Source organism: Squalius cephalus, assembly GCF_949319135.1.
Source record: "Squalius cephalus genome assembly, chromosome: 7".
NCBI classification, from domain to species: domain Eukaryota; kingdom Metazoa; phylum Chordata; class Actinopteri; order Cypriniformes; family Leuciscidae; genus Squalius; species Squalius cephalus.
In genome coordinates, this window is record NC_137128.1 from 32,859,204 (window position 1) to 32,871,866 (window position 12,663).

At 38.9% G+C, this 12,663-nt stretch overlaps 1 protein-coding gene across 1 annotated transcript in view; it reads left to right on the forward strand.

Moving 5' to 3' along the window:
• The first annotated feature begins 637 nt into the window (after positions 1–637).
• lamc1 (laminin, gamma 1) overlaps positions 638–12,663 on the forward strand; it is a 53,276-nt gene continuing 41,250 nt past the window's right edge. Inside the window, exon 1 of the mRNA XM_079877374.1 lies at positions 638–1,393. Coding sequence (XP_079733500.1) covers positions 1,024–1,393 — 370 coding nt within the window. The 5' untranslated portion in view covers positions 638–1,023. The remainder of the gene's footprint in view (positions 1,394–12,663) is intronic.

The following is a 12,663-nucleotide window of genomic DNA, read 5'->3' on the forward strand; positions in this document are numbered from 1 at the left end:
TAGGCCTATCTGAGAAAACAACGATTTTATTTTTGCTTGAAGTCTGTATGAAGGATTAATCTAAACATTGATTGAATGGGTGTGGGAGGAACTTTTAGTTGGTTCTCTATTACATCTTTGAAACAATGCTGGTAAAATATTAATAAACAGCCCACAAAACGTAACACTCAGCTATTTAAAGTTTTCGGATACACCCTTGCCTGGTATATATAACCTTGCTCTTTGACTCCACTGCTCTCAGCAAGCAACAGCTATCATCCCCTAGTTATTCATAGCATGGGGGATTCATCCAGAAAGTATGTCTTTGAAGATAACACAAGATAAATGTGAAGGTGGACATCTCAGAAAAGTGTTTTAATGAATAAAAGTTTAGAAAGGTCTCACCATCTTATTTGAACGATATTTTTTTAAGCCTTGGTTTAACACACATATTTGTTAAAAAAATGTAAGCTACGGGTAGTTAGTGGTCAGTTCATCGCTCCCATGAGAATCTGTGAGGTAGCCTATGAAATTCTGTCCCCAACCACTCCTGAACATGACTGGCAAAACTGACCAATTGTGAAAGTGCAAAGCCACGCCCATAGCCCTTTCGCCACGCCCACGCATGTCTCCCTGTCCATTCGGACTTGCCTTGTTTAGCGGGTCGGCGGTCCATCAAAGCATCCTTCAGGCGGAAGTAGACGTAGGGATTTTTTTTTTGGAAGTACTTTGACTTGCGCACTAGCTGCCAGGGTGTAGTCGGATATAGTTCCATTTCTCCAAAAGTTTTTTTTTTTCCATGGCGGTGGTTACTAAGCACCAATAAAGTGAAGGTCTGCAAGAGAGAAGTCGCGAGGAGATTAAGCCACAACTATTGCTTTTCTGGAGGTGAAGCGATTACCACCATTTTCCGCATGAGTTTATTTATTAAAACACAAACTCGGTAGCTGGCGAGTTACCGCAAACTTTTTAAAGACTGCGAGGATTTTAAGGGATCAAGACAGTGACGGTAACTACGTGAGGTCGCATAAACTAAAGGACACAATGTCGCTTTTTAGTTATTTGTTATTATGGACTTTGTGGGCAGCGTGTAGTCATGGAGCGATGGATGAATGTATAGACGAGTCCAATCGGCCTCAGCGCTGCATGCCAGAGTTTGTTAACGCCGCTTTCAATGTAACCGTGGTGTCCACCAACACTTGCGGTTCGCCGCCTGAAGAATACTGTGTACAGACCGGGGTTACAGGAGTCACTAAATCATGCCACATTTGCGATGCCGGGGACCCCAGACAGCACCACAGCGCTGTTTATCTCACCGATTACAACAACCAAGCGGATACCACCTGGTGGCAAAGTCAGACTATGTTAGCGGGCATCCAGTACCCGAACGTTATCAACCTGACCCTTCACCTGGGTAAGCTGCTTTCTCTTGCATCCTCGTCAAATCGCGTTACAAAATGTTTGTTTCCCTGAGCCGTTCTGGGAGTTGTTCTAAAGTTATGACAAGTCCATTTAACATGTGTTGCTTAAAGTTAACCATCTGATTTTTGTGAGTGACTAGCATCTAGTATAGCCTACTATTCATTATATTAGTCGCTAGTATGCATTCATAGCGTACTATAACTTACTTTGGAGATTTTTTTCCCTTTGCTACTGGTCGATATGGATATTGATAAATAACTAGGCTACTTCAATGTGACTGGTAACAAATTGCATTTTCCCCCCATTGAAATCTATGAGGTCTAAGATTCAGATATTAACTATTCATTTCTGGCTATTCAATTGTTGCTAGTAAAGTAACTATCCATTGTTTAGTAGCCTCTTTATTCATTTGACACTTGTAATATTAAATGAATATACACTAGTAGGCTGCCTTTTTATTAGACACTGGTGTGTGTTTTTAATCTTACTAGTAAGATTTTTCTTTAAAAAACAACAACACTATCAGTAAGGTCTCTTTATTTGAACTAACAATGGACAGTGCTTCTGCAGAATTTTTAAATCAAATTTTACTAATATATTTAATATTAAAAGTTGTAGGCTACCTGTTAATTAAGATTAATACATGCTGTAAAAAGATTGTTTATTGTTAGTTTAGTTATCTAATACATTAATGTTAAAAAATGGGGCCCTACAGTAGTGACCAAAAGCAATTGTAGTGAGACAGTAACTAACAATAGATGCTAGTGTCTCATAAATATTTATTACTGTCTAATAAATAAGTTATAGTAAACCAGATTCGTGATCAGCTCAGATGTGAAACATCTGGCAATTGTTGTTTTCTGCATTATAACAGTCATTTGAGATCACCTGATCCTGCTTCAGAAATGCATTGAAATAGTGATAGTATTTGATAGCTTTAGGCTGTAAAAATCTGCATGTTTCTAATTGACATTGTTCAAAATGACTTTTTTCCTGTATTTTACTGTTATCATATAGCCTACTGCATGTCATTTAGGAAGGTGCATTATCTCTTGAAAAAGACTCAAGTTTGATTGTCTAACCACAATAGTGCTGTCACAATTCCTTGATTAAATTGTTTTAAATTGCATTTTGCACATGTGTTGATTGACTGGCATTGAATTCTGACCCCTGCCAGATTATCCAAATTATAAGAATTAAAACCATTTAAAATAATATAGCATAGTGCTATTATCAAATCATAAAGGCTGTGATTCAGTTTAAAAAATATGCGCTTCGGGTTTCAGGGCGAAGCGCGACACTATCTACTACTATTTATTTGCAATGCATGCAGGTTTCTTCTGTCTCAGAACGTCTCCGTTCACAGTAAATGCTGCTCCACACAGACTCAGTCTCCGTCTCCGCATGTTCTGTTTGTGTGGGTTTCCAATAACGTGCATTTGGGAATGCATAATGTGTCTCCAACACAGGAGAATACATCAATGTTTCTAAATATGGGAACTGTTATTCATCACAATTTCAAAATTAAAAGTTTAAACCCTCGCTCTGAGTTTTCCAGTTTTAATGTCCACATGTTCCTTGTCCAAGAAATTACAGTGGCTGTAGCATTTCTATCATAAATATTAAAGATTAAGTGGATATTTGAAATAAATTTTTGGTCAATACTAAACAAGGGTCATGCTGTATGTGTAATAGCAACAATAACCCGGCCATTATTTATTACCACAAAAAATATCCGATTATTCGATTAATCATCAAAATAATCGACGATTAATCGTGAGTGACAGCCCTAAACCACAATCTCTTACAGTTCTGATTGCTGTCATGGAGAAAGCTTACCTATGAAGCTCACATGAGATACTCTGGGTTGAGAATCTGGTTTTATACTGTTTTAGACAATATAGACCCTCTGTTAGACTTGGCATGGAGTGGCCTCTCTACTAGGCAGTGAAGTTGTACGCATTACGCGAATCATTGAATTTCTGCCAGCCTAAGCAAAACGATTGGGTTGCAGGAGGAGGTTGTTCTGACTGTGGGAAAAGAGCACTAACATAACCAATTAGTAGAGTGCCAGCAAGCCATGGCCTCTGTATCATTTCATTCCCAGGTAGATGCTGCTATATCAGTAGGCCTATAACCAAATGTAAGTAATAAGCATGTCTAATGAGCTGTAATCAGCGTGTCAATACATTTGCATTTAGATAATGGAAGAGGAAGTGATTTTGCTTTTAATGTTCCTCTCAGACACTTGGCTAATTAGCAGCCATTTGTTAGCATGTGGACTATAACGGGCCAGTTCAGTCAGATGCCTTTTCTTCTAATTCACTTTATAGTTCTTGTTAATTTAGGCATTTTCCATTTGAATCGTGTCATTAAAACAGTGTGAAACTGACAGTCATATAATATTTGATGCTTTTCATCTTAATTATGTGCTGAAATTAAGTGAAGAAATTGACTAAATTGAGGCAAAGTGTGGGGGGGGGGGGGGTTATGCATGTAGAAATGTATATATTTTTATATGCAATTTGGGCCATATTTCCATGCATCATGTTTACGCAGTATCCCAAAATTTGCTTAAAAATATGTGGATAGTGACAGATACATAAATCTGTAATCGGTCGACTTTGATGAGCTGAAGTGTATCTGCACCTCTGCTTTCCACCTCGCTTATTTGTAAGTTGCTTGGATAAAAATGTCTGCTAAATGTAAATGTACATGTCTTACCGAGAACTGAAGCTCAAATCTCAGAGGAGATACACGATTGTTGATTTACATGTTTTTGTTCTCTCTCTCTCTCTCTCTCTCTCTCTCTCTCCCTCTCCCTCTCTCTTTTTAAAGTGACTCTGTAGGTGGGAACCCCCAAGAAGTCCGGGTCCCAGCCATAAGCTTTTATTTTATGTGCTTTGCCTTTGATGGCTTTTATGTTTATTCTGCCTTAGTTTGGGATGTTCGAGGCGGAAACAGGCATGTCTTAACTTGACACTGCTGAGTCCTGTGAGAGCATGGAGATTTGGCCGGGTCTAGCAGAGTCAGGGGGGCGAGGAGAGATGAGGAGGGTAGATTTACTATTGAACACTTCTGTATGTCCCACACTCGTACTTTATTAACCAGTTCTGGCTGTCCTGTCACGCTCCAAGAATGTGATGAGAATAAGAAATGTGAATCATCATCCAGACACTGGCTAATGAAGACCTTGAAGACATGTATCTGTACTTGTACAGGCAAATAGATAGAAGAATGGTCAGGTCAGGTTAATGGAAGATAGTTGATGCTGCTTGTTTTAAATTGGTCTACTTGTCAGACGGAGCCTAGAGGGATTTCAGACACAAATTTAATCATACTGTAGCAATGTTCGATGTTATGGGAAGAAGGAGGCGGGAACCGGCGAACAATCAACAGATTTTAATAAATAAATAAACAGATACAAAACGAAAGTAAAGACAGATAAAACAGAAACAAAACATCAAATAAAATCCAGACCTGGCCTCTCTCATCCTTCACCGTCGTCGTTCCTCCGCGAGAGATACGAGACCGGTGCGTCGCGCAGGTGTCGCACATCAGCAATCACGCCACCGGCCTCGCGCCGTTCTCCCACGGCCCTCAGCCTCGTCCTGCTCGCCACACATACCTTGCTAGAAATGTCAGATAATTTTTCTGTAAGGACATTGTTTTTTCCTGAATTGGAATAGGCTTCAATGTTATATTTAAGGATCAAGACTAAAACAATGACTAGGGAGCTATAGAATTTCGTGATTCTTTTTTAATTTTTATAATAGCCATTTGTTCATAAATTCGAAAAAACCCTCTAAAGGCTCTGTAGACATCTAAGGAGGTTGAAAAATGTATTGTAGAGTGTGATCATGGTCAGAAGTTTTTGTCAAAGGTGTATGTTTTTAAGAGAACTCATTGTACTAGTCTGTTACTTCCAGTTCCAGTTGCAAGTTTATCTTCAAAACTTGAATTGGCAAAGTGCATTTGAGATGAAGTTTTTCTCCAAAACACCATTGGGAGCATTTGTGGAGGGTGAGAATTTCCTTTCATCTGATAAACTGCAGCAGTCAGTGATTCATTAACTTGAGCTTGTGAATGGCCTTTATCGTGCCCTATTTCCTCCCTCACTGATAGAAAGAAGTCCACAGTGCTTACTGCAAACTGTCAGTCCGTGACTTGCATTTTACTCTGCATCAGATTGTTTTCAATGCCTGTGTCATTTATTTTCAATTTCATATACTTTGAGTTTGTAACTGCACTGAATTCATATGCTGTCCTCATGTGTGCTGTATCAGGAGCTGTCCTTGTTTTCACTTCTGTTTTCTGGGAAAGAGCTGGTCGAACATCTGCCTCCTAATTGTTTAAATCTGGGAAAATTCTGGAACACTCTATCTGGAATACAATGTGGCCCTTTTAATGCTGACTTCCTTTAAGATTTTTGTGTAGATGATTATTTATGTGCCTGGAAAAAGCTTGTTTTACTTGGAGCTAATGCGCATTTACAGTATGTTAAGTAGTTTGACCCTGGTTTTACTTGACAAGAGCCAAATTCTTGGGAGAAGAACTTGTCCTCAGTTCTTGTTTTCCTCCTCTCTTTGTCTTTTTCCAGTCTCATCCTCTCTCTCTCTCTCTCTCTCTCTCTCTCTCTCTCTCTCTCTCTCTCTCTCTCTCTCTATCTCTCTCTCTCTCTCTCTCTCTCCTCTCTCTCTCTCTCTCTCTCTCTCTCTCTCTCTCTCTCTCTCTCTCTCTCTCTCTCTCTCTCTCTCTCTCTCTCTCTCTCTCTCTCTCTCGATTTCTCAAATGAGAGGAGACGATGAGTGTTAGCAGTGTGGGAAACTGAACAGCAGAATGTTTCCTGGGCTCTGGGGTCCTCGTCTCTCATCCCTTAGAGGCACTTTTTTTCCCAAACTCCATCAAAGAACTTGTCATTTCTGAAGGACCAGATGGTCCAAATTATACCAATCTGAGTGTAGGGGGTTGGAAAGAAGAGCGCACTATCTGGTTTGAACCTATTGTTATTCTCTGGAAGGTATGATCTCAGTGTGGGAAACTTGTGTTTATGAAACCTTTGTAGTCGAGCTGTTCATGTAACTGCACGATTTTGTTTTATTCATGTTGTCATCGGGCCTGTTGCTGCTTTTCTCCTTAGAGACAAATTTGGCTATTGATGTTGAATTTGTTTGGAATTCTATCACTATAGTAAATTCAATCCAAGCTAATATGATGTTTCCACATTTACAATGCCACCACTCTTAGAAGGCAATGACTTGGACTATTTGGTGGCTCTAATTGTATAGCCAGGGGCAGGATTTGTGATTCGGACCACCCAGGATGGACAAAGTGCTGAATCTCCCTCATTTCCTGGTGATAAAGCCATTGTGAGCCACTAGTCCTTTCCAGATTGTGCAGAAGTGTAATGAAAGATCCCACACTGGGTCTGTGGTGCCAGCCATTGGACCCGTCAGACGGGGAGCTGTGGTTATGGTGTCACTTAAGAGAGCGTTGTCCTGTGGGCCCGTTTGACTGCCAAATAGTGGAACAAGCCCTCGGGGGGGGGGGGGGGGGGGGGGGGGGGGGGGGGGGGGGGGGGGGGGGCACTGTTTGCTGCCCTTGCCATCAATGATTAGTGCTTGTAACAAATGACTGGACCCCGTTAAAAGTTAAGCTCTGGAGATTTAACGCTAGTTTGGCATAAATCAGCCTGTCCTCATGATGGGTGATACTTTCTACATGCCACTGTGCTGATTCTTTGAGTTAGCTGCTTGAGAAAAGTAAAAAAAGTTAAAAAAAAGTTGAATAGTTTTTACAGAGAATTTCCCAAATTAAGAGAGATCCTTCAAAATATTTGAGAACATATTAATCTTTGGGATGAAGTGAATTCTGTAAATTCCACTACGTTGATATAGTGGGTATCCACGCAATGATTGTAGATCATGCTGATTATTTTATTCAAATTAAACAGTTTTCTGTAAAACAAAAAATTTAGGCAAATGATTATAACCAATTGTTTTTTGTTTTTTGACCGCTAACCAGAGGGTGCGATTCCCAAAAGCATTGTTAGCCAACTATGTCTTGACTAGTTGGTTAATTTCTCCAACTATGCATCGTACTATGGTACGTTTATATAGTTTTACGCACCGCAGTTATTTATTGATTTGATCATTTTTTTACGTAATGCGTATGTTTGCAATGTAAAATATTCATTGTGATTGGAAGACTTTTTATTGACCGAAATAAAATACTGTACTATTTTGTCTAAATAAATTTAAATCCAAAACTAAAATAAACCTTTTTAAACGATTTGAGGGAATTTAGGTATCACATCATTAGAATGTTTGTACAGTGTGAAAAGTAACCTAATATTTAGCAGATTTTACAAATGAATATCTACATTTAACAGTGTTATTAAATTCTTTGAGTTTTGCAGATTAACTTTAAGTGAATGCTAGATGACGGCAAAATATTTAAAATGTAAAAAGAGTGGAATTCTTTGAGTGGTGTTCAATATCGAACGGTACCGGAAATGTAAAACAATTAGTAATCTCAACTAAAATGGTGCCTATGGAAAATCTGTACGCCTCTTTTGTTTGTTTGTTTTTCCCATACAGAGAGGAAAGACTTAGTGAAAGACTTGTAGTTCTGCTGCTTTGATGTGTGTGTGTTCAAGAAGGAATTGAAACTTTCCCACAGTTGACTTCCCTGTATTTATTTCGTACCTTTTTACGCACACACTGGATGTACATTATTTGTCCTTGGTCTTTCAATACCTTGAGGCTCAGTGCCCTCAATGCTCTCAGCTCCACCTGCAAGCAGCGTTCATCTTGTTTGGATTAGCTCTTCTCAAATGTCTTTGATTGGGCAAGTAGCAGGCACTAATGCCACCCTATTTAAGTCTTTACAGGTGATAACATGCATTAACCTCCAGTCCAGTGACGGCATATGTTTGCAGAAGACTTTGTTTCCTTTCTGCCAGGCGCTATATTGTCTGAATCTATCATGCAGTGTCATTGTTTTGCCTCTTCTTCGTTTGATCTGTAGTCTAGACTTGTATGGAAATGTAGTTCATGCTGAGAATGTGACAGCTCAAACATGTGCTAATGTATGAGTGGAATAAGACTGTGTGGTGGTTATTCCCCAATCCTGTCATTCACAGAATATCAGAAGCAGAAAAATACTCCCATGAACAAGACGTGTAACAGATGGCCTTTGGGTTGATGCCAGCATTGCAACCTGTTGTGAAGTTGCAGGAAAAAAAGTAATATCAGAGCTCTTATATGACCTCATATGCCACATATCAGCCAGTTCATCTAGCATTTATTTTACAATTACATATGTCATTTCACCATTGGGTAGTATTTTGCACATCGCTATATAATTGGAATCATTCATTCATTCAAGTTTAGACAATATTTAACTTTAAATTTCCCACAAATAGGACACAAAGCAGCTGTGTAGTTTACTGATACCTCAACTTAAAACATGCTCTTCAAAAACATATCCAATGTCAGGCTCTTCACTGTTATTTCTGACAAAGCGTTCTTCAGAAGCTTCAAAGCGCTGCATCCAGGTATTGAAGTGTGAATCTGATCTCTCTGCTTCCTTGCAGATTGTCAGTTGCCAAATACAGCTGTTTTCACACATAAACAGAGCTTCACAAGCCAGATGGGAAGAGAAATGTTGTCCCAACACAATGGGGAAAAACTTAGTGTATTTATTGTTCTTTAGTTCTTCCAGCACCATCATACTCGGGTGCTTGAAAGAGCTGGCAGTGTATGCTTCACAGCTGGTTCATACTTTATGAAAATACCCTCCCTCAGGCATCGGTGGTAGCACATGCCTTTACAGTGAAGCATGATTTGAAAGTAGAGTAAAATATGAGGTTTACAGTCGGAGAGAGAAACCCTTGCTTCCTGCTTTTGGAGACAAACTGTTCTTTTTCCAGTGTATACATAATGTACATTGTACAATAAAGAAAATGTTGAAGTTGATTTGTTACAGTCAGTGAGTTCGATTACACACAACAATGTAACATACCTTTGTTTTCAGAATGTAAGTATGAACACCAGTAAATGTGACATGAAATTGGAGTAAAAGTTAAATCCAGTTGTACAAATTTAAGCAAAACCTATTTGACAAACCTATAGATAATTGCCTATTACCCTAATTTATTTGGGAAATATGACACTGTTTTTTCCTGATAAAATGGCATTTTCTTACACATTGTCGTCTGGTTATAACTAGTGTAAGATTGTGCTTGTTAATTACCTCAATGGAAATGCACATAAATGTAGATATGATTTTCTTGGACATGTTGGTACAGTAGTCCACATTTTCACAAATTCTTAATTAATGCAAATTTAATTCCCAAGCCATTCATCAGTACTTCAATAAATGTATTCGCACAAAGCTGATATTAAAATTGGCTAAGGGTTCAATATAAGATTAATATGGTAGGGAATTCACTGGGTTTTCATCACATTTTCCCTTCTGGGAAATCCTCCATTAGTATGTTATGCTGGGAAATATCATGTTCTAGAAACAACATCATAGTGCTTTTTTCCTCTTGTGGTTGGGCAAATAGTTGTTTTAGTCCGTCGTATCTTAGGTCCTATGGTTTCCTGTGTCCTGTGTTTTCCCGAAGTGCCTGGAAAACTAACTCAACCCTTTTTGACAGAATATTAAACAAACGATCTTCTGGCAGTTTACTCCATGTGAGAAAAGGAATGTCATTTGGCAAACCATGACTAGTTTATTGTTTGACTCTTGAACTATTTGGCTTTTATTCCGATCATTTTATTGTAATCAATTTTAGAGATGGTTTTCATTTCTTTTTCACAATGAGAGAACCGTATGAATTATGTACCAGTTTATGTGGCTTACCAACTTTTTTGCCCTTCAGTGCAGGCTGGATTTCAAGACTATTTCATGACCTCACAGTGCATTGCATGAGTCAGATTTTAGACAGTTCCTTCACACATTCCTTTCAGATTATTTGTCATGCCAACCTTGCACAAAACTCATTCATCACAAGATCATTTTGTTCAGCAACACTTACCTGTCAAAGGAAGAGTTTATTGCATCCAGAAATAGATTATGAGAGAAAATAAGTCACAATATAGAGTCAGATGGACAGGTGGAGTCTTGGCATCTATCCGGTAAGGAAAGGCCTCTGATTCCAACCCATGAATCAGTAAAACGTCACATAGCATTTAACTCAATTTAGCTTTTGTTTACACGGCCCTTAATGTTAAGAGCTGCTTTATTAGTAAAGAAGATGACCCACCTATGTTGTGCATTCAGAATATTCTATTAAAATTAAATATTTATATATAGGATTTCTAACCTTGCTTTTCAAAGCAGGTCTTGTAAAGATTTCTCGTGCACACTCTGTTGACCAAATGTCACTTTGGTTTCCGGAACCCAGAAAAAAACGTCTCCGCAGTCACTTCCTTTTGTCTCCCCTGTCCAAACACGATCTCCTCCTGAGGAATAACAAAGCAAATTCTGCACTTTGTTGTGACATTCCTCCTGCCTTTGTGTTGGATAATTGGCCAGAATGCTAGTTTGCAGGGCTGGTGTGGTAGTCCAAACTCTAGAGAAATGCTAAGATAGTGATTGACCATTGTTCATTTACAAGTCAGTTCAGCACTCTTATCAGAAGATGCACTCACACATTTCTACAGTCCATAGGATCACGTCTGCTGTACTGCACTCTTATCTTGGTTTCATTTCCATTTATTATTTTACACCCTAAACTGCTGAAGTCACTGCTGAGATAATTGCTTTTTAAGAGAGAATAAATTATAGCTCGCAACTTTTGCTATGTGATCAGAACATATTTTGAAGTATTTTAGGGTTAAGTAAATAAATATTTATTTTTTTATATTTTAATTGATTGTTTTTTTTTAAATGAAATTCTTTGGAATACTTCTTTGATCCTCAGTGATTCATTGTTTAGCAAGTACATACAGTATCTTGTTTCTTGTTACAGTATCTGTGCTCTTGTTTACATTCAAATTAAGATCAAGCGCTGATTTATTTGTAATATGCGCATAAGCACATTGTCCACATTCAGCCGAGTTGGCCGTTATCTGTCTGGGAAACTCACAATCGGAGAATCTTGAAAGTCGATTAACTTCATCGTCCTGCTTTGATTATGACTGCATGAATATCAGAGATTATTTTTTATCTTAAAACGACCACTGAACTCCTCCTCGCTTTGTACGTAGCTTCTGCTTCAATCGTAAAACCGCATAGAATTGTCTTCAGCAAATTTGAGATCAGTGTAAGGATGAAGGGAACTCCACCAAGGAGCTTATTAAAGTAAAAAGGTATAGCCGATTAAGGAATGTCTTGAATGGCTGCACTCTCCTTAAGCCTCTTGAATGAAGCACCGTCCCACCGGAGAAGCCTCAGCCGTGTGTGTGTGTGTGTGTGTGGATGTCAGGGTCCTATCTTTAGATCTGAGGCATGGGCCAGTGCTCCCCCTCTATCTCTAACCCACCCTCTTCAAGTTCTACTTCACAAAACCCCTTTGTCTTCTTTTCTTTACATGGGGGAAGGGTTATCCAGTAACTGGATTAGTCTTTTTGTTTGGTTATTCCTACTTGTCTGTTCATACACCCCCCACCTTTCAGTCTGCTTGTTTTTTCCCCTCCATCCCCTAATTTTCTCTCTTTCTTCTCTTCTTGGCTTTCTTTTTCAAACTGAAAATTCTTAGAACTCACTCTCAACTTCATTGCCCCGTCTTAGAGAAGTCTTCATCTGGATGAGATGTTAAACACCAAATTTACACTCTAAAAGCTTAACCACGGCCTGTGTTTGTAGTCCATTTATCACTGTTTACTTTGAAGTTGAAACTTTACATTCCTGCTTTAGAGAGTAAATTGAAGGGCCGGGAGCGGCTTGAAGGGGGGCAAAGTGCTCCGTCTCAGCAAATTAGAGCACCGGTTCTTCGGTGTCAATGGATGTCACCAGGACGTTGTGTCCATCTCTCGCTGTTGTCCCCGAGGGAGGGGACGCACGAGAAGCCTGACACGATTTCGAATGGGACAGGATTATAAACTAACACTCGCAAAGTACAAAGTTGGCTTTGGCGACTGGCGGGAAACTCTAGTTTTTACAGGATGATAACTTTTTTAATAAATAATGCAATTGCCAAATTGTAAGAATGATAATCTGACGTTCATGGTGTAATTGACAAGCGATTCAAAACAAGGAGCAAAAGTGTCTTCTAAAGTAAGCATCATAACAGCATTATTTAATCAAAGT